This window comes from Rhinolophus sinicus, linkage group LG10, assembly GCF_036562045.2.
Source record: "Rhinolophus sinicus isolate RSC01 linkage group LG10, ASM3656204v1, whole genome shotgun sequence".
NCBI lineage: Eukaryota > Metazoa > Chordata > Mammalia > Chiroptera > Rhinolophidae > Rhinolophus > Rhinolophus sinicus.
The window spans coordinates 101,888,718-101,911,615 of record NC_133759.1 but is presented as its reverse complement, the minus strand read 5'-3'; the positions used below and the strand labels follow the sequence as shown (position 1 = coordinate 101,911,615).

At 45.0% G+C, this 22,898-nt stretch overlaps 1 protein-coding gene across 11 annotated transcripts in view; it reads right to left on the bottom strand.

Moving 5' to 3' along the window:
* Positions 1 to 22,898, bottom strand: part of TENM2 (teneurin transmembrane protein 2) — a 1,556,107-nt gene that overhangs the window by 181,339 nt on the left and 1,351,870 nt on the right. For all 11 annotated transcript variants that reach the window (XM_019740878.2, XM_019740872.2, XM_019740888.2 and 8 more), the window contains one exon: positions 8,204 to 8,326. In XM_019740878.2, coding sequence (XP_019596437.2) covers positions 8,204 to 8,326 — 123 coding nt within the window. The remainder of the gene's footprint in view (positions 1 to 8,203; positions 8,327 to 22,898) is intronic.

Sequence of the window (22,898 nt, the reverse complement as noted above, 5' to 3'; positions counted from 1 at the left end):
TTTACTATTTAAAGGAAACTTCCTCGTGGATCCTTTTGAAAAATGATGAGTAAACTCTTAATTTTTCTTTTGTGTAAAATCTTGTAAACAAATAAACCAGGGGAGTTGGAGTAAAGAGGTTCTTAGATTAAGAACTGAAAGTCAAGGGTCCTAATCCTGATGCTTAATGACCTTGAAAGTTTTGTGGAAGGAAGAGGGGTGTAAATTAACTATTTGGTTGACCTCCCATCCTTGCCATGAAGAAGCTGGCTAGTTTAGGTCTAGCTTTCAAGGTCTCCGTGTCCTGATCTACATGAGAGCGATTTGGACCCAAAGCTATCTTGAGTGGCGTTCTACTCTAGTCTACTGTGGTCTACAGAGCAAAGCAGGAGGGTCACCTCTGGGTGCATGCTACAAAGGATGGGTGTGTGTGTGTATGCGGGGGTCTTCGCAGGAGGGAGAAAGGTGCCAACACTTAAAAAACAAACAAACTCTATTCATTTAACATAAGTTATTGCTGTTAAAAGCTAGTGACGTCTTTCAAACCAAATTCTCCAGATGTGCAACTGATTACGCTTTTGCAAAGAGGGGTTTTCACTTTTCATATATGTGTACCTACTTTTATAAATAAAATTTTCATTTTAAAATAATTTCAGATTTATAGAGAAATTTAAAAAAATGGTACAAAGATATCCTGCATATCCTTCACCCAGATTCCATAAATGTTCTATACATTTGCTCTATCATGTTCTCTCTCATATATACGTATACATTTTTTTCTGAAACATAGAGAGTAAGTTACAGACAGGATGCTCCTTTACCTCTAAAACTTCTATGTGTTTTTGTCTAAAAGCAAGGACATTCTTTTTCTCAGAACCAGTGGAGAGCTATCAAAAACAGAAAATCAACATTGATACAATGCTATACCTATTTTACAGATCTTATTCAAATTTCCCAGTTGTTACACTAATATTCTTTCTGGCAAAAGAAAACAAGGCTTCTTCTATATACATTTACAAAATCTTTAAAATATGTGCATATAAGTTCTGTAATTTTAAAAACAGTGAAAATAAAAATAAAACCCTTTAAAAAAATAAAAACAAATACAGCCTCGAAAGAGAGAAAAAGAAAAGGTGGATGTTGCCAGTTGCAGCAGCCAGTGTGAGGAAGCTTCTCAGTGGCTCTGACCCAGGACAGAAGGTCAAAGAGGGCAGCAGCACAAACCAGGCCCCCATCCCACAAACCAACGTGAACCTGGGCTCCCCTGAGCCATGCCAGCTGTTCTGGAACCACAAACATGGCTGGTCCCTAACAGGCTGCCACTGAGAGCCAGGCAGCAAGGAAACAAAGTACCTGAGGTTTCTGTCTCTACCTACAGGCTGGGCATCCTCATACTGAGAAGCTCTGAGATCTCAGAAGGCAAGGTCACACAGAAGGCAAGGTCACACAGACCCTTGCTGGTTTGTGCTGGTCATCCCTGGATTTGAATCCCAGCTCTGACAACTACCAGCTGTGCGCCTTTGGGCAAATCACTGCCCCTCTCCGAGCTTATTGATTCGTTGGTATAGTGGGGTTCCTTCTGAGGGCTAACCAGGGCAACGTAGGTAGTACCTGACTTGCAGGCACTTCTACAGCTTTCTGGTCTGCTGCTGTGCTACCTAAAAACAGCTGTAATTATCCCAGATGTGGAGGATATATTTGTGATGGTCTAATTTAAAGTACAGGCTGCCTAGGGTAGGCACAATTCACTATAGAGGATCAAGGAGTGGTAGCTGTCATTTTCCAGAGCAGCTAAAATCAGTATACAATGAGTGGTCAACACGTCTGCAGATGGGGAGGGACCTGCCACATGAATTAAGGTGCAATGGCCAGAGAAAACAAAGTCACAAGTTCATTTGCTCCAAGTTATAGGTATTGATGTGTATGCAAGCTGCTTCTCAGGTAGGAACCTCTGTGCAGCCTGCATTAGTGACAAACAACTCAATTTTACTTATTTAGCAATGATTCATGAAAGCAATGTTGGATGGGTCATCCATTCATACTTTCAGCATTTATTGAGCATCTACTATAGTGCTAGGTAATGTTTGGTCAACATCAAAGTTGGGGTATATGTCATAACCCCATCATGCCTCATCTGGGCAGCTTATAGCCCAGGGTCCCCTGCACTCCATTTGGGCTTGAATTGGCAGCATCAGGAGAGGAAGTAAGCAGCCAATCTGTGAAAGTCTGGCCATCATCCTTGGGTTCTAGGCAGTGACCGAGCAGGGTGTCCTGGCAAGCAGGATTGAGTCCAGTCCACATCGCCCAGAGCTGTGGCTTCCATGTCAAACTTTTCTTTCTATCCACGAGCTCAAAGTGAAAAGTGAAGGTGATGATCATTTTGCCCTAAGAAGCAGATGCTTAACATACGATGGTTCTGGCTGGTTCATCTCCAGCTTCAAGATGAGATTTCTGGGATTTGAGCAGCAACACTCTAATGATCAATTCCACACGACAACCCACCTTTATAGCTCCACGGAAGATTGCTCATGTAACGTGAAGCTATTGCCTATTTCAGAAACATGTACCTAAAATCCCAACCAGTTAAATAAGACCGATGTCAAGCAAATCGACAGCCTTCCGTAGCCACATTAGGAGCTAATCATTTCAGAAAACGTTGCCATAATTCATTTATGGAAACAGCGAGACTATTCCCCAAACAAGTGATAAAGGGAATGGTCTCTGAGTCATACCGGGGAAATGAAGCCTCATATTAATACTTCCTAAACTTAACTGAACTCCGGAGGCAGCTTGGCATAAATCTGCCTTGCAGATTCTTCTGCCTCACATATTTTTATCTATTGCAAATAAAGTTGAATTCGGAATATTGCTTCAGTCATTACACCTCGTTTCCATTTATTGGGGAATCAGGACAACCATCTGAGGGTTCTGTTTAACCACGAGATAGACGAAAAGATTCTCCTAGAGGAGCCTAGATTCACTGCCTTAGACGACACTCCTTTGAGTGATCACAGCCCATCATCCCTCACCCTGCTGCTGGCTGGCTATTCTTCAGGAATAAATTTCTAGCCCGAGCATCACTGCTCCTGTGATCGTATTCACGACACCACACAGCAATAATGATTTTATACAAGTCGGGAGCCTTTGCATCTTTTGAAACCTCAGTTTGTCACCTTAGATAAAAATGGTCAACTCTTTGTCCGTAAGAGGGTCCACAGATGCTTATACATCTGACTATTTCAGTGGACCTCCTTCTGCATTAATCTGTAGCTCAGTTTATTAGTATTATAGCAGCTAAAATATATGGAGTGGTTACTACTTGCCATGCAATCTCCCAGTGACTTCTCCTGTTTTTCACATGAGAGGACCACAGAGGTAAAGTGACATGCTGGCTTAAGGTCACCCAGCTCTCAAGCAGTAGAGCGGAGACTGAAAGCCATGCCTGACCAATACTGAAACTCACCTATCTAACCATTATGCTGACTGCATTCCAGATGCTGGGCTAAATGAAAGAGATACAAAAAGGTGTATATTCATGTAGATAGCAGAGACCAATCCCTGGGTGTGCAGAGCAACTATGGAAGAGAAGACGGCCAAGGTGAACAAGATCAAATGCAGTGGGGAGGGAAACTGGATCTTATTATTAATACCAATGTCAAGCCATGATGGCGCTGTGTACCTGGAAACTATGCAACTTAGAGTGGTTGTGGGTGACAATCAAAGGCTAAAATCCACCAATGAGATGAACTGAAGGGGTACCCGTCTGCAGCCACGGCAGAACAACATGGCCTCCAAAACAAGGGCAGGTGTTGTGTCACTATGTAGGCTACTGGTACGTTTGCCAGTAGACATGTAACACTGTAATGGTTGGCTCAAATGATGACCCCTTGCTCTTCTGGGAACTTCAGTGACTTTGAAAAAGCCCCAGGAAGGGGAGTGATCATTTTGGAACCCTGGGCTGTGTTCACTGAGACAAGAGCCAGAGGAAGAATTATCAACCTCCTGACTAATCTGGCTCTTAGAACCATGCATTAAGCCAACTCGTAAAAATCATTATGAAGTTTTTGCTGAAAGGGCAAGTGTAGGAAAACATGTTTCTAAACAGAATAACAGTCTTTGCCATTTTTTTCCAACTTGCATGCCATCTGGTTATTCTGATTTTTTTTTTCAAATGGTAGGAAAGAAATGTGCTCCAGGCACAAATAAATGTTTACAGCTGAGTTATAAACCGAGAATGGTGGGGCTTCAAACAGGCTGGCAGTGATGGAGCTCCAGTTTCAGTGAGACAAACAGCGCTGTGATGAACAGGCCAGCTTTTTGCAGATTGGCCCTTTTGAATAGGAAGTCTTGCCTCCACTGGCCTCATCAAGCACATGTTTGGGAAGAAATCTTCATTTGGGCTTGTTCTAATTCTTAGAATTAAAAAAAAATAAAAAATAAAGGGAAATGGCATGATTGTCTGTGTTGACATTCTGAAGGCAGCCTCTGCCTTTGGAAAATACAGCATCTCGTAAGAAGTGGCAGCCCACAGAGGCTTGTTCAATGCACCAGATGAAAGATGTCATGATGATGTCCGTGACAACTAATATTCATGCATCTCTTATTAAGTACCGCACACCATGTATTATAAAAGTTGTCCCGTTTATGCTGGATAGCATGCTTATGAGGGGGAGGGGGTCCATTTTACAGATGAGGACTCAGAGGCTGAGGGAGGACACAGCCCTCGCCTAAGTTAATGCAACTGTGAAGTGATGGAGCTGGTGTTTGCATCTGGCTGGACCAACTCCAGAGTCCTATATTATGGACGATCTGTCAATAGAAAGTTACCAGGAATGGATCACACCCAACTCTTGGTCAAGAAGAGGAACGGATCTCCTGGGAGTTTGGTCTCTTCTCCCTAGGCCCCCACGATTTGTGTAGTTACAGGGAAGACCATGGAAAGTAGGAAAGGTCTGTGAATGATACAGTGCTATCAGCAAACGTTTCCCGTACAGGACCAGACAGTAAGTATTTTAGGCTTTGTGAGCTATCTGGTCTCTGTCACAACCAGTCAACTGCATTCCTGTGGTACAAAAGCAGCTCTAGACAAGGAATGAGCATGGCTCTGCTCCGATAAAACTTTATTTGCAAAAACAGGCAGTGGACCAGATTTGGTCCAGGAGATGTTGTTCGGGGACCCCCGATACAAAGGACACCTTGAATTTAAAATGAGTGATAGGTTTTGAGAATGATCCCTGAAATTCTACTTGGGAGCTTATTCTTTCTTAAGATCAGTGAGCAAACTGGCTACGTACGATGTGCCCTTTGAAAGCTCTTGTATACTCTGCCTGTGGGCCTCGCCAATCACACTGGATTCCCTTATGTTATCTGACCAGGTCAGAACACTGTATTGAATCTTTGTTCTCCAGGCTTATCTAAACCCAGATCTATAGAAAAAGAGCTCCGTGCTCTTGTAATGAAGATGTATGAGTTCATTCCTTTTAACATAGAAATACACGCGAGATGGTGAGTGATTCTGGCAGTCTGTGGGCTCCCTTTTCTTGATGTGAAACCCAACAACCAACCACGTTAAGGTTTAATTGAACGAGAGAATGGAGAAAAATAAACTATAACAAAACAAATGGAAAAGGGAACACAAAAGCCAAAGAACATACTCTCCTAACTAATTAATCAAGTGCTTTGTTTCCACTAACATATCGGAGTGTGTATGCTGCCCTGTCTGTTAGATGTCTTTCCAAATCTGAGAAATGTAAACACTCCTAAAGACCAGGTAATGAAATCTCTATCGATGTGCCATCTTAGATGGCACTCACATGTCCGTGTTTTGCTTACATTGTAATTTACTTCTGCTAGATACTTACCCAGTAATTGCTTAATAAGGTTAAAGCTCCCTGGCACAGTGTGGTGTATCTTGATTAAAACATGAGAGTGAAGGATTATCGTATACCACACAAAAAATAGAGGGGGTGTTATTTAATTAACGCATTGCCAATATTTCTTGATTGTCTCTTTGAAACACTGGAAAAGTAGTCAATTGGAATTAATTCAGGTTATCTAAAGGTATAGGACTGGGGCGCGGGCAAGAGTGAGGTCACTGGGTAAAAACATTCAAACCTAAGGTCACTTTCTCGAGAAGAGTCAGCCAAGTGTGAGAAAACTCAAACCCATCTCATTGTTTGTTAAACCAAACTTTACAGCAAGTTAAAGAAGAGGTCTGATATCTTCAATCATCAGAAATGTACTGTTTTGGTGTTCAGAACTAAGCTGTTTTGAGTTTTACTTCAACTTGAAGCAGTTTTAAATTCTCATCCTTCTTTGTAAGAGTCCTATTGACAAAATTCATTGGACAACAATTTGGCAACCATTTTGTCTGCCTCATAACTCACTTGGAAAATATCTGAACCGGTGATGGTATCTGACTTACCCAACATTTTCAAAAGAGTGTTGCATCTGAGGGGAAAAATTCTGGTCTTTCCAAAGACGCCATGGAAAGTGTTTCTTCATTTATTAGAGACACCATACTCTCAGTTAGAACTTGTTCTCTGTGGGGAATGCTCTGCCTGTGTTGGGGTGGGATGCTAAAGTGAGGTGGGGGTTCCAAATAAAGCTTAATCACAAACGGGAGGAGAGGCTGACCTTAATTTATGGAAGTTAATGCCTATTAGGAGTCGTCCCCATTTGGGAAGGACAATCTGTGAAAATGGTTTGCATAGAACTTCAGAAGGTATGAACACGTAATAGACACCCAGGAGCCTGAAGGGAGAATATGCACATTCATTTTCAAATATGGATTCTGTGTTCTCAAAGAACAGGGTGCTGACTTGTAGATTCAAGGACATTTATGGGTAAAATATAGCGGAGTTTCCCCCCCCCCTCTAACCCCCGCAGCCTCGCCCTGGCAGTTTTCTCAAAGAACAGCCCTGTTGACATTTTGGACAGGGTAGTTTTTCACTGCAGGGCTGTCCTGTGTATTGTAGGACGTTTAACTGCATCTTGGCCTCTATCCACTCGATGCCAGTTGCACCTACTCTAATTGTGACCATCAAAAAAGTCTTTAGACATTGTCAATTGTGCCCTGGTGGGCAAAAAACGCCCCAGCTGAGAACCACTGTCATAAAGGAAAACAAAGCTGCAGATGGTATCAAGCCCTGGAAGGGAATGGATTAAAATCCGAGGCTGACAAATTTGGCTTGGGGCTTTTGGGTCAGTTAAGGCAGAATACGGTCAGTTAAGACAAAATATACTTTTCATTTTTAGGTGTAGTTTTAGTTCCCTGATAATGGAAGGCATATAATTTCATCCTCAGATGAAACTTTTTCATGCTTACTTAAAGGTAATTTAGTGTTAGGATTAGGACAGATGAGTACAGCAATTATTAGAGACTAGATAAAGAGACAAAAAAGTCATAGTTGAAGCATTACAACCGCCTATGTGTGCTGAGAGGCAGGGTGGAGACACCCTCTTGCAGCACCTCTCCAGTTTGTGATTTCCATCTTGCATTAAGCATAACTGGCTGTGGGCTGCTGTGCTCTTTTAATGCCCCACATCCCCACCTCCCCATGGCTCTGTTTTCTCTCCTCCTTCTTACCATCTTGCTAGCACCGTTTTTTCCCTGCAAGAATACAGATACCTGATTATTTCAATAAACATTTCTATTGTCCCCTTCACTGTTCCTGGAAGAGAAGCCTTGTTCCCCAGTTGTCAAAACTCCTGTCTGTTCTCCCCCCAACGCCAAACTGCTCTGAGTCTGAATCTTCCCCTTTCTTGCCGTGAGGGGCGGGGGTGGGGGGCTTCCTCCCCGGGAGGCTGCATCTCTCCTGGGGAGAGGGCTCTCCGTTAGTGGCTGCTCTGGGCTTTCTCAGTTAGGAAGGACTTGCTTCTGCCACTCCAGCTGCTGCTGCTGCTGCCTCTGCCCAGGCTTTGGGATGCTTTCAAATAGCTGCAGCCTGTGCCAGTGGCTGCAGATAGCAGAGGTATGCACACGGCTGTGAGCAGGCACCATGCCAGCTCTGAGAGACTTCAGCCAAACACAGCTAACAGGCAGGAACAGCAAACAGCTTTGAACAGGGGCACCTAGGAAAGGCAACCCCCTTTTTTTTTAAATTCCCCTTTCTTTCCCGTTTTGCATACCTTCCAAGGTTTGGATTAGAAAACCTGAACCAGCTGGCCAGCGCTCTGAAATTTCCTGTGACCTCAAGAGGGCAAGCAGCAGCTGTAACCTCACCTTTGCCTCCAGATGGCATTGTTGCCACATCATCGCTTCCCGGTAAGCCGGTCCTTATCCCATTGTTAAAGGTGTGTCCATCTGCCGGCTGGAGTTGCCAATTGAGTCCGAGCAGATGCATTGCTGCAGGAGAGACAGAGTAATGAAAATATATGAATAGATAATTCAGCAGTGCAAATGTCAAGGGGGAGGGCCAGGTGTCTCTTCCAAGCGACTGCCTTTTAAGGCAGCTGTAGTTCAAAGTGGCCTGCCGCAGGGAAAAGCTAAATACTACAGAAAGCAGGTAGATCCGCGTGGTTCCATTGGTCTCCGGTCCTGCTGCTGCTCACAGCCTCAGGGGGAGAGCAGCCCCGTGGTGAGCAGAGGAGGCAGGAGAAAACACAGCCCAGACCTTCTGATGGTGCTACCAGGGAGGGGAGAAGGCCCTTCTGGAATCCCTGTAAGGGGCACTGCTCCATCACATCCAGGCCTTCCCATGCTCTGGACACAGCTGGTTGTTTTCCGACTGGTAGTCCAGGGGTACTGACAGGGATTGTTTCCCCCAAATTACTCAAAATATGACTCAGTTTCAAGACCAGGCCACCCAGATAAGACTAGCCTGCTGGTCTGACTCTGTGTGCCGGCACCGAAACACCAATGCGGCCAGCCGTGTCTGGCCCATTGCAAAGCCCACCCCTATGTCACACTTTAAAAATATTTCTCCTTTCCACACCTTGTGGAAATAGCTTTGGGAGTGGTTGTGGAATGAGGTCCTTTCCTGAAAATATCACAATGCCATCGGGTCCCCGTTGCCATGGCGCAGAATGAAACAGAGCTGGGGTGATACCTTCTTGCTCTGGACAGAAGCACATCTGTCTGTACATCCCTTATTTTACTCCCCTGTGCACCTCACCCCTCCCCAAATAAACTTCCCCAGGTCTTCCTCGTTCCTCTGTCTGTCCCACCTCCCACTTCCCAATTACTTTAACAAACTCCATACACCCCTGTCTCTGACGCTTGCATCTTGGTGAATTGTTGGACCGCGTGCAATAAAAGGCAAATCCCAAACGACCTGCATTCTTTCCAAGCCCCCCTCTCTAAGAAATGCTTCATTTGCGAATAAATAAGTTCATCTCCCTGCATATTTTCCGTCCAAACAATAATCGCATCGCGTCTGTTTGGCATTTCCACTGGACACAGGCTGACGCTGTTGCTATGTTTTCAGCGCTGTGGAGAGAAAGAGCTGTTGACAGGGAAAGGTTCCGAGTCAGATGCGGGGATGGGAGAAACAATTAACCACAGGAAACACAATTAACAAGGCTTAGGAAATTGTTCACATGGCAATTAATGCTGCATGTGCCTAACCACTTAAAGTCAGGCTGCGTTCTATTAAGGTTAAAAACCTAACCTCCAACAATATGGGTCAGACTGATGGCGGCAGATGAAGGTGGCAAGGTACCCCTGTGTGTATGTCTGCTTTTTGGTTTTGTTTTGTTTACACACGTCCCCAACTCAGAGCCACGTGTTGTTTCTATACATTACTCGGAAGTGCAAGGCCCACTGTTGGAACTCTTTGAGAGGATAAATACTAATAAGAGCATGTGACATTTAGTGTACACTTTCCGTCAAGGTAACACCTAATTTTCCCCTGCAGTTTATCTGTTATATGTAGGTCACTTACTTGAAGAGACCAGATTCTACTGCCTCAAATAATGACATATTTTCACTGTACAGAGGTCAGGAAATGAGAACTAATCGTGGTTGCTTCAAGATAACGATAGCTTCTGATTTGTAATTACAAGGTGAACGGAGCCAAAGAATTAGCTATTTTAAAACGATTTTTTTAAATGTTACTCTTGGGTTATCAGGGGTTGCCTTGAGCCAGATGGCTGCCGCGATGGAGATGTGGTTTTTTCGAGGGGGGTTTCTCTGTGTTTTGAGACATACACGGATAGGCACAGCAGGTATAGCTGGGGCCCAGGCCTAACAAAGCTTTGCTTTCCACATCTGTAAAAAGAAGTGGTGGGTCCACCAGGCCAGGATGACAAACCCCCCAGGGCCCCGTCAATATGAAAACTCTGGTCAAAACGGCTCCCCCCTTTGAGTACTGAGCCTTGTCATGCCACGCAGAACACACTGTAACCATCAGCTCTGAAAGCACAGTGAGCAAACAATACCCTAATCATATAGCACAACAGGAGGGCATTCATGAAACTGTGTTCCCCCGTTTTCAAAGATGCCTGTTCCCCCCCTTCCCCCTCCCTTGTTGTTTTGGATTCCATAGCGTCTCTTTATTCAAAAAACCCAAAACGTATTTTGAAAACAAGAAAACTACAGACGGGGTGAGAAGGGTTAGGGTCAGAGTATACAAGTAACTTCTCAGACAACTCCCAGAAGTGAAAAGAAAAATAAGAAAGTGAGGTGAAGATGGGGAAAGGGGAAAAGCCAAATCTACTGAGCATAAGCTCTCTCCTCCGAGCTGAAGCAATGCAACAAACATGAAACTCAAGTTTGGGCATATTTTTTGTTGTTGAATTGAACGGTAAGTAAATAAGTGAGAATTCCAGCGGGTATAACTACCTTCTCTTGTTTTTGGGGGGAGAGGGATTTGAAATAGGCTTTTGTTTGCACTTTTTTTTTCTTCTTTTTTTTTTCCCTTGATCAGCTATTCCTTCTCTCTTTCTTGAGCAAGAAAATGAGAAAATCTTTCTGGCCTGTGGGGATGGACTAAAGTGTCCTTAGGAGAAAGGCCCAGGGGAGCTGTGAAGTAAATGAGTTTCCTGACTAATGAGAACTCTGCTCTGCTACTGATTTGCTCTATGGCTGGGGATGACAAATCAGTCCGTCAGTCCATCCCCGCCTTTACCTTTTGTAAAGGTTTCCCTTTACAGGGAGAACAATGGCTGCTTAGGGACAGAGGGAGGTGAAGCATCTAGCAGAGCACCCTGAATATGGAAGGTACCCCCTAAATGTGTATTAGAATAGGTAACGACACACAGAGGAAGACTGGGGGTTAGACTGTAGCACATTATATTCTTATCAATAAAAAATACACAATACAGGGCTGTAAAGGAGGAAAGGAAATAGTGCTGGCAGCCATACGGACAGGTCTGCAAAGAGAAGGCATTTTGATCATTAGTGCAGTAGTACCTCGGTTTTCGAATGTCTCCGTTGACAAACCTTTTGGTTTATGAACGCCGTAAACCTGGAAGTAAATGCTTCAGTTTTCAAACACGCCTCGGAAGTTGAACATGTCATGCGGCTTCCGCTGAGTGCAAGATCCTGAGGCCTAGCTGTGGGTTGTTTGCGAACGTTTCAGAACTCAAACGGTCTTCCGGAATGGATTACGTTAGAAAACCGAGGTACCACTGTATATGGGTATCTACTGCCAGCCCTTGAACCGCTGCTGTGGCCAGCACCGTAGGAGACTCTCTACAGACATTATCTTAAGCAGGACTCACGGCTGACATTTGCGGTAGGTTCTATCATAATCCCCATCTCACAGGCGAGGAAACGGGTGACTATGAAGTTTGATCCCAGGAGGGTTTTGGGGATCCCAGGAGTTCAGTAGGATGTGGCTGACTGCTTCATATTTCCTAGTGATCTGCTTGCACATTCTGGTTTGCAGTAGGAGCTCAGCAAACCTGGTCTCTTTCTTGCAACGCATGGTAATCTCACTGTGGTCGATGAATGACCATTTTCTCTAGTCAGCACCCCTTCCGGAAGGGGGTTACATTTTCTCATCTTGTCGAATTCAGATATGGCCATGTGACTTAGGAGCACACATTTTGCACACTTCTGTCCTCTGCCACATGGTCAGCTGGGTCTTGAGTGAAGATAACATGGCTCAGAGCCATGGCTGACCAGGATTAGGATACAGAATGAGTGAAGAAATAAAGTGTTACTGTTGAAAGCCACTGAGAGTTTGGAGTTCTTGGTTACAGCAGCATGCCTGAGACTATCTTGACTCATGCATTCATTTGTAAGGAAAGTGAGAAACTCCATTTTTATACACCAGGTCTTGGTGTATTCCTTGAAGTTATTTATTTATAGGGTGAGGATCTTGCCCAACAATCCAGCCAGGAAAAGTTAGCTCGTATTCAGGGCCACTACATTTGGTTCTATGAAAAACAACAAAAAAGAGCTCTTTAAACATTATGCCATAATACGTCCAAGCCTCAGAGTAGGCAGACTTATTGCTTCTTCATCTGAAGCTCTTTGGGGAACACTGGTCTCATCATCTTATATCAGCTGGATACAGTGGGTGGGCCCCTCTCCCACTCCCCACAAATGCTCCAGCAGCTCATCCCAAAGGTTCTGTTCAGACCATCTTAGGGTCAGAAGTGAAATGAGTTTGGGAGGCTCTCTCCCTAACGTTATTCGCCCCTGCTGGCGGCCAAAATGCACCATTTATCATGATGTGACAAGCTCTGCTCTAGAGGGACCCTCGGACAGAACAGTGGGGCTCCACGGGTCAGCAAGGATGGAACAGGGAAAAGGCTCCAAGTGGAAGCTCGTGTAATCCAGGTGGCAGCTGGGAAATCAGCCACTAAAACCACAGTAGGCAGCCAAACTCTGAAAGTTTCCCTCTGGCTAAAGACAGAAAACTTTCAACGAGGGCTGAAAGGGAACCAAGGCAGGATGGACAGACCACACACAGACCCCGGATTTCAGCAAGAATGAGAAACAGACCTACCTGGAGTTACGGTGTTACTTTGGTGTTGAAGTGGGCTGTTTCTGTGCCAGATGGGCTCTAAAAGAACCCAAGTGAAAGGAAGGGAGTGGGGTTGGGTGCAGGTAACGGAATTCTCCAGCCACCACAAGGATGGGAGCTTACAGGCCTTGAGATGTGGCAGCTTGGAATAGGGGTTGTGTGAAATAGTAATTAGGGTATGTGTGGGCCCTGCTGGGTGCCACTTAGAACCTTCCATGTTCATTGGCTGGCAGAGGATCAACCTGACAAGAGAGTCAATCAATATGTCAGCAGCGCTTCCCAGAGAGCTGCTCAGCCCCTGCTTATCAAAGAGGGCAAACATGGCACCATGGATGCCCTGTGTTTTCTGAGCAGGCCCCCAGGAGCAGGGGGTATCTTTAAAGATCAGGCTTGTCGATATGTACCCTGAGGAAGAGATCGGGCTTTCCCTTTGAAAATGGAAGGCTTCAGGCAAGCAGATTTGAGGGAGTGGGAGGAGGGAGCCATGCCTGCTGGGTCGAGTGGCTCCGTGTGGTTAGACTCACAAGGGCCTTAGAGATGATGGTAAAACTCCTCCAGAGACCAGGTAGGATGATGGGAAGGGTCAGGGCTGAGTCTCTCTGCTCCCTCATCAGCCAATTTAGTCAACAATGCCAGGGCTCCCCTGGGAAATGTAGCCAATTCCAAAAGTGCCCCTGCTGAGAGAAGGGAACCACGGTGGAATAATCAGGGCTCAAATGTACAAACGCTAACCCTCAACTTGCACAGGCCATCTGCAAAGGCACTTTTGCGAGCAGTAGTGAAAATTAACACATGCAAATGAGCCTACTCGATGATGGGGACAATGAACATTTATTTTGGCAATGAGCCAGGTGTTGTGCTAATTACGGTCATGATCTCATTTATTCGTTTTTTATCATTCAGCTTATGTTTACTGAGCACCTACTGTGTGTTAGATGTGTCCTAGGCACCCGGAATAATGCTGTTAACAAAACAACGTCCTTGCTCTCATAGCACTTACATTCTAGGGGGAGACGGAGAAACTAAACACCTAAGTGAAACGCAGAGTCAAGGGTTAAGGAGTGCCAGGGTGTGGCGGAAGGGGAATTGAGCGTGCTTCTGTTTAAATGTAGACTGGTCAAGGATGGCATCTGTGATGGGTACCATCTGAGCTAAGACCTAAAGGAAGTGAGACAGCAATTCATGCTGACCCCTGGGGAAGAACACTGCCGGGCGGTGTGGAGTTAGTGGAAAGGAGAGCCAGGTGGTGGGGCGTGGGTGACCTGGGAGGGACTTGGCCTTCTACTTGGGTGAGATGGGATGACACTGGAGAATGCTAAAGAGGATGAAAGCTCATTTGTTTCCATTCCCACCCAGGGAAGTGGTAATATGATCTACATTTTCTAGATAAGGAAATGGAGGCTTAGGGTGGTTAAGTGACTAGCCCAAGATCACACAGCCAGGAAATGGGGGATGAGGGGCTTAGGCCCGTGTAACTGCAGAGTCCAAGCTGCCAACCTCACGCTTTTCTGTACTAACTCCCTCCGAGTCCTCCTGGGAGGCCACCAGGCCCTCTGAGTCCTTTAAGTGAAGCACTGGGGAGCCAGCCCTGACCAGGGTTACGGAATCACCTGCTCCAAATTGTCAAGCCTCACTCAGGAACAGACACCTCCCTCTGTAAGCAGTCAATCGTCCTCTATAAATATGTCTGGGTCAGCGACCAGTTTGCTGTTTAATTGAAAGGAATCGCCGTCGTCAATAGAAAATAAATCTGTTCGGCAACTTCAACCTACAGTCAGGCTGACGAACGATCAATGTGTCCGGTGACTTTTTCCTCGGTCAGCGTGTGTATCCCCCCTTAGGGGATGCAGTAGGGCACAGAGCTGCTTCCCAAAGAGGAGGAAGCGGAATCTGTTTTAGGAGGGCTACCAAATGACCTTCTGCCCAAAAGAGGAGATGCAAACAAAACCATTGAGGGATAACATGCTCGGAAATGCCTTGAGTCTTAAAGGAGTTTAAAATTTTTAAATCTTAAAGGTGTTTGAAAAAAAAATCCCTTCCAAGCTGCCTCGGTGATCTCTCTCATCTCCCTCCCACTGCAATTGTCATGCATTAAATGGAGTGAATTTTCAAAGCCCTGCAGGGAAGTTACACCCACAAATCCCTTCACTAGTAATGGGATATGTGCAACCACTTCCCAGGAATGTTCTGAAAACTTGCTTGCCTGCATCCAGCTTCTAGCTTGCAGCTTCGAAAACGGTTGCAAAGCTGATGGCACAGAAATTACACAGAAGAGAAAGGATGAGTCACAGAGATGATACCAGATTCCTGGCAGTGGAAGTGAGAGGGGCATCTGGAGACATGTACCTGCATTCACACAACTACCTGCCTTCCCTTCTCTTCCAGCCATGGTGCTAAAACGGTCATCTGTGGGGATTTTTTTTCTGTGTCCCCCACATTCTAGTCCCTTGTAAAAGCAGGGAGGCTTTCGGTCGCCTCCTGCCATGTCTGCCTTAAGAACAAGGTGATAGTTGCATGAGGCAGCTCTGGGACCAGGGAGCAGTGTGTTCGCAAGACAAGAAGAATCCACATAGAGGGACCAAGCACATTAATCTAGCCTCATGACAGGCTCAGGATGGCACAGCGAGTGGGAAGTGGTATGAAATTAATCAATTCCCGTGTTTGGAGGAAAATAAAACGGGGCTCCTTGCAGTTTCAGGATGCAGGGAGCCCCAAGCTGGTGTCATCCCTACCCCTGTTGTCCCCTCGCACCCACTCCTGGTGTGGATGCACTGCAGGTGGCAACAGTTGACACTGTGGGTGTGTAGTGTCTGGTGAGCTCAGGTGACCTCTAGCAAGGGCTCCTTGCTCTCAGCATCACCAGGCAGATCAATACGTAAGACAGACACGCGCTCACAGCCACTTTCGGTTCCTTGTGCAGAGTCTCCTGGAATGTACCCTGGAGGACTGCCGAGCTGGCCTGGCGTCCCATTGTCCACTGAGCCAGCTCATCCTCAGGCAGATAAACACATGCCTGGAGCCACTGGCCACACAGGGTATCATTTACCACCCCAAACTACCCTGTTCCTGTCGCTATTTTTCCCAGGAAAGAAATAAAATAAAAGCCTTTCTTTCTCCAAGAAAGGACCCATGTGATCAAAATACCTTTAAAGAATGATAATATCGGTAGGCTTTATTCAGCAAATAAATCATGGTCTGGGATTTTTAAGAGCTTTGGTGATAGCAAAACCCATCCCCACAGTCGGCACACATACACCTGAACACAGCTTTCTCCATCCCCCTCCCAAGCTTGTCATTCAGTGTTGACAACCCAAGCAATATTCGCCTTTCTTTAAGAACAGCAACCAGCATCCCTGTTACAGAGGGGGCTGGTCCACGAGACCACCAACTACAAAGGAAAGGCGACCAGGCTGTATGTGGCATGCGGCCCCTGGAATCCTAGGAAGCAGACATTATAAATGTTTTAGAGGATAAGATGTCATATCGATCGGTAGACGTGTGATGTGTGCTGGAACAAAGAGGGAGAACTCTCCCGTGAAAAACAGCCTTCTACGAGAGAGTGGTGAGGGGGCTCAGGGACATGGCATTAGGGCACTGGCCATACTCTGTTCCTCGGGCACGGCTCTCCCCTCGGCTGCAGCACACAAGAGAGGGAGGTTCTGGACTCATTTTCCTTCTGAGTCTCGGGCAGCCCCCAACGAACTGTTTCCAATGAACCTTCTGACTGAACACTGGAGCCCACAGCCAGGCAATCTGACACTGGCAGCCAAGCCAGGGGAGAGGCCTAGGGAATAGGGAAAAAGAGGAGCTACCTCCCTATCCTGGGTCCCTGAGACATACTGGATCCATTCCTGCCAGGGTTCGAATCCCCACACTACTACTCACAAGCAGATCACCCCTGTGCAGACTAGTTTACCGCTCTAGCATTACTTTCCTTAGCTAGAATAAAGGCTAACATTTTGTGAAGTACTAACTCAGCGTCACGTACTGTGCTAAGCACCTTACAAGCAATAACCTCACTTACCTTTTACAGTAAACCTAGAGGTAGGTACTACTATGATTCCCATTTTATAGACGAGAGAATGGAGGCAGAAAGGTGATGGGAAATCTGCCTAAACTGGCAGGGCTGGTAGGTGGGGCAGCTGGTTATGGAACCCAGCACACTCTCGGCAGCATTCTCTTGCTCTGTAATTATATCTCTATGGGGAGAGAGGTGACCAAATTGACCTTATACGGTGTTGTCAGTGTAAAGGAGGCAGAGATCTGGGAGCATACTACACACCAGAAGCACTAAAAAAATGTGTACCACTTCCTGCCGGGTCTTGGGCCATTTTGTCACTACAATAGTGGTGAGCATGGCTTTTGCTGAGCCCGTAGTGTATGCCAGACACCAATTTTATGAAGCGTGTACATTATTTTCCCATTTTTCAGATGAAGAAATTGAGGCTCAGAGAGCTGAAGTAGCACGCAGCTGGTAAGTGGTAGAGGTGGGATTTGAACCTGAGCCATGTGACACCTAATACCTGAGTACTGCACCATCCCAGCTCATAGCAGAACAACCGTCAGCTCAACTCCAACATCCATGAATACTGGGGATGTATTCTTCCCCCATTTGCCTGAACCCTCTATCAGAGGAACCGCGGTGGCTTCTTTTCCTGCATTACATCAGAATGACAGAGCCACCGTCAAGATGGGCTCAAACGTCATGTGGCCCCGACCTTTGCTGGATAGATGGTGACCTTGAGCCCTGCCTTGGTAAAATGACTTGCCCAAGGTCTTGACAACCGATGACTGACTGAGCCAGGATCGAACCTTGGTTTTTTGACTCTGTTCTTTCTATTGTCCTCTTCCCTCTCCTTAAAGAAATACAGGCAGTTCTGAAATCTACGTGCAATGCGATGCCTTATTAAAGAGATAACAAGGGCTGGCAGAGAAGTCTTCTCTCACCTGTTTAAGATGTTTGTTACTACTATTTGCAAGGTAGGGCATGTGCAAAACTAACCTGTTAATAAATTAGTCAACAAAAGAGGCATTATGATCCTTCCTGATCCTCCATTCATTAGACTGGGTTTCTATGACAAATTACTCCTATTACAGAAGTTCATTCACAACTAGAATCTAAAATCACCATTTTTCTATTTCTGCCTGGACCAAGGATGGCATCCATGGTCGATAAAGACGTGTTCGCTCCTGCATGTGAATGCGGTCGTTTTTCAAGAGTGAGAAATGAATTGAAGAAATAAAAATGTTGAGCAAATCCTGTATGTAATTCTCATTTCAATTTGGTCATTTGTTCAGCGAGGCCAAATTAGGCACATGGGGAGGTTGCTCGTGTTCTTTTCAATTTTTAATTTTTGACATGGTTCGCTCAAGGATTTTTTTTTTTTTTTTTTTTAACTCAGAAATAAAAGAAACCTTGTGTTAGCAAATTTGGCTTGATCTTTCTCTTAAATGGTTTTTAGTTAAGTGGATTTCACATGCCTAACCTGAAACACTTTAAATTTGATTTTGATGGAAAGAAACCGTGTGTTAAAAAAAAGAAAAGAAAAAAAAAGGAAATTACTTTTCTCTCTCAGGGCCTGGTCATCTAGTGGGAAATAAAATTCCCAGAAATAAGGCAGTCCTGGTCCTCTGATATGCTAATATCAACATGGTCAACTTTTTACTGGGAGAAAGTGAATCTGGAAATAAGAAAGGACACTTGCTTTTTGGAACACAAGCCACCTACGCTCATAAAAAAAGAACTCCATTTTCATCTGCAATTAGATAAATGACACAATTGACTTATTTTGACTCTGTGACAGTTTACTTACTAGAGCTAATTTCTGGGGTTTTTATGTGACACTCAAGTCCCACACAGTTTTTCCTGCTACAGGTACACATTTCTCTCAACAGGTAGCGGCCTTGTAATTGCTGTTGCATTTTGGCTTACGCAGAACATGGCAATAACAGCAGAAAGAGGTAAGACATGGTTCATAATTAACCTCCCTCCTCTCTTCGGCTCATGCTCCCCAACCTCTATAACTCTCTGGAAGATCCCAATCCAGCTGTATCCCAATTCACCTCCAACTGGGGGTTGGTGTCTCCGCTAATACCAGCCTGGGAGAGAGATTCTCCCTGACCCGTGTGTTCAGAGCTCAAGAAAGATAAACACGCTTATAAAGTTCCCCAACTTTTCATTACTTAGCTCTTTTAGGCTTACGTTTCTAAATATGACCCCTACTAGTCTTAACTGATTTCACCTAATCTTTCATTTCAGACCCTCCTGAGGTAGGTCTTTCTTACCCTTATTTTACAAATGAAGAGAAGGAGGCTTATTGTAATTCTACAACATGTCTAAGGTCAAGGGTTGTCAGATTGTTTCTTCTTTAAATTTGTTGAATCTGGCAACTCTGCTGAGTTCCCACAGGTAGGAATAACTCTCAGAGACACCTCTCTCGGTCCTCTGCAGCCCCAGGAGCAGCGGCCTAAGTAAGCCCAGCCCTCAGGTCTGCCAGAAAGAAATGTCCATGGTGACCGGGGTTGGTTTTCTCCTCTGAACTTCTGCACCTTTCAACTCGAAATGTCATTTGCATGCGGCTTCTGGTCCAATAGAAATATAACACGAGCCTCATATATGACTTAACATTTTTTAGTAACCATATTAAATAAGTAAAAATGAATTTAATGGTATGCTTTTAACCTAGGAGATCCGAATTCTTATCAGTTCAAAATGTAGTCAACATAAAAATCATTAATGAGATAGTTCACATTTTTGGTTTTTTTTTTTGTACTAAGTTTTCCAAACCTAGTTTGTATTTGATGCTTAGAGCTTATCTCCATTCAGATGCTAAATTTTTAATGGTTCAAGTGAAATGTGGTCCTGTCAAAACAACAGAAGTGTATTAAACAGAGAAAATATTTTACAAGGCTTCAGTTTTAAAATTTAAATTATTTACAATTAAGCAAAGTGGAGAATTCAGTTCTTGCATCGCACTAAACCACGTTTCATGTGCTTAGGGGCCACATGTGCCTGTTAGAGCAGTTCTAGACCACGGTGGCTGAATGAGGTTCTTCTAGGCTGATTTCCTCCCTCACGCTCTTGGGGTATTTTGTACCCACACCTCTTACAGCATTTATGGCTTCACATGATAATTACGTCGTGATTGACTACCCTACCTCCTTCCTCCCCCAAACTTTGAGCCCTGAGCACCTTGAGAGATGAAACTGATTCTTCTTCCCTGCTCTCTGAATTTGTCCCCATAACCAATATCAGGTTTCGGGCACACCAGTGTCCAAGAAATATTTACTGAGTGAAAGAATGGCTTGACAACTTGTGTTTTAAAAAAATGCAATTAATCAAGGTCTTACAGTATACCAGGCTAAGGATAACAATGGTAATAGTAATAAACAATATCTATTGAAGTTTAACTCTCAATCACTACCTAATTTTAAGGCATTTCTCATTTGAGCACCCTCCCCCCCCAAAAAAAAAAACCCACACCTTTAAGGAAGGAGCTATTATTCCCATTTTACAGATGAGAAAACCAAGGCTTAGAGAGATTAAATAACTTGCCCACTCTGACACAGCTACCACAGCCAGAGCCAGGAATATGCAGATGGATCTCAACCCTCTGCCAGTGGTTTCCTAACCTCAGTCATCATTGGCCATATCCATGATTTTTATTCAATCTGACCTGCACTGGTGCTGCTCTTTCCTTACCGTATTTTAAAATCAGTCCCCCATTTAAAACTTTAATCCATTAGCTTCATCCCAAAATAATACCTGTGAAATGAAAAGCTTGACGATGTAAGATTTTGTAATACAGTGAAATAAACTTCTAACTATTGCAATAAAGAAGTGTGCTGCACACACCACACAAGGTCATACTGTGTGTGGTACCAGTTGTATGCCTGTCACAGCTGGGGAAGCATTACCCCGGGTAGGTCACATCTCACTGATCACATTTGTCTTTCTGTCCCCAAAGGACCACCACTATCTCTGTGTTCTCCCTGCCCTCTGCAGTGGCCTGAAAAAAAACACCAGCAGTAGAGGAACAGGCTGGACGGACGGCTCCCCGGGCCTATCTCCGCTCATTATTTCTAACTGTATAAAAGCAAAACACAAGCAAACCATAAGACCTAACCTCCCATGCCCTCCACCCTGAGGGATTTTTGTTACTTCTTCGGGGCCAGAGAACAAGCACTGCTTCAGAAAGGCCGCGTCCGTGGGGCCAGTCCATCCTGCCAAGAGCTTGCCTACTTTACGCCAGGGTGATGCTGAAAGAGTCTGAAATCTGCTAGAGTCCAAGAGTTCTTATCCTCCCTGCCTGCCTTTCACCCAGCCCTAGTGGGGGGACGGGGGTCTCTGTAGCCCAGACCACCACGGATGTGTTCCTGTTCCTACTTAATTCCTAAATTCACCAGCAATCACAGAGCACCTACTATATATACCCAGACACTGCAAACTCTCAATGTAATTTTCAATAAGAACAAGAGCCAACACTAACAAAAATACTATGTGCTATACACTGTTCTAAGAACTTGAAATATTTAGACATAAAATTGTCATTTTTTTGTAGATTATATATGGCAGAACATCAGTAAGTTTACATGGTCCAACTTAAACATATTAATCACTTAATACAGTAGCCCTAGAAACAGATACTTTGATTATACCCACTTACAGCTAAAGAAACGATGGGAAAGAGACATCAAGTAACTTGCCCAAGGTCATTCCATCAGTAGGGGAAGAGCCGGGCTTTGAATTTGGGGATTCTGGCTCAAAGCTCTTAACTACAATGCTTTCTGCCTCTTACAGTTAAAGTGCCAAGAAAATAATGTTGTCTTCCATCTAAAGGCTAGAGTCTACATTTCAGGTGCACTGTGGTTAAAATGCACTTTTGTGGAAATAATAGAACATGGTGGTTAGAGGAGCTTCAGATCCAGGTCCTAGTCCCAGCCCTGGCCCTTAGTATCTGTGAGGCTCTGAGCAAGTTTTGCTTTTTGGTTTTTTGACCTCTCAGACCCTCAGTTTTCTCATCTGCAAAATGGGAGTGTTAAAACTCTCTGCCTTGCAGGGGGTCGGGAGTCATCACATTAAATGAAATAAAGTATGCAAAACACTGAGCTTGACACAGAGCTAAGACCTCAACAAACAACAGTTATTATGTAGACTGATCCGAAATAACACTGTCTCTCTGGAGAAAAGTCTCTTTGATTCCAAATAGCTAGGCTGCAAGCACACAGCCCATTCCTAAATTGGAGATGGCCTGCCTTCTGAATTAAAACCGCAGATGCCTATGTCGGAAAATACTTCGGGATCATGTCCTCCAGACTCATTTGGCAGAAGAGGTTGCAGAGCCTGACAAGGGCTACACACCTTGGCAGAGGTCATCACGGTGCTACTGAGAAGCACAGCTGCCCGGTCTCGTTTGCTTCCACCTTGCTGCACTGACTCCTGAAACTGTCCTTTTGGAGTGATGCTTTACAGAGGAGCCTCAGACCTGCTGACCTGACTCACACATTTCATGCTCCTGTGATATCTGTGGCAACACAAAGCAGGGGTTGGGAGCTGCAGGTGGGGTGGGAACGGAAGGAGAGTGGGAAGACTCGAAATGATTTCCACCAACCTTCTCCAAAGCAACCACAGATAAACAGTAGAAGGAGTGTGTTTCCTGCACAAATATAGCTTCAAGACAAGCACTGCACCATCCCCAACCTGCCTCTTTCCACCCAGACTGCCACCTCTAATTACCTGGTATGTTAATATTCTGGGGATGCCACTGTGTAAAAACCACATTCAAGAGCATTTTCCGCGTTTAACGGATATCTGCAGACCCAGGGTGCTCACGTGATCAGCCTTGACACTGCCACAGGGCAAAGGCTTGGACAGGGTGGGAGAGTTCAGTTAACCTGCCTTCCCTACCCTTCCACTCTGCGCCTGGTGCAGAGGTGGTCTCTGGGGTGCAGTGATGACTGAGACGTTGCTGGCCTCAAAATGCTCACCGTCTGGTCCAGTGG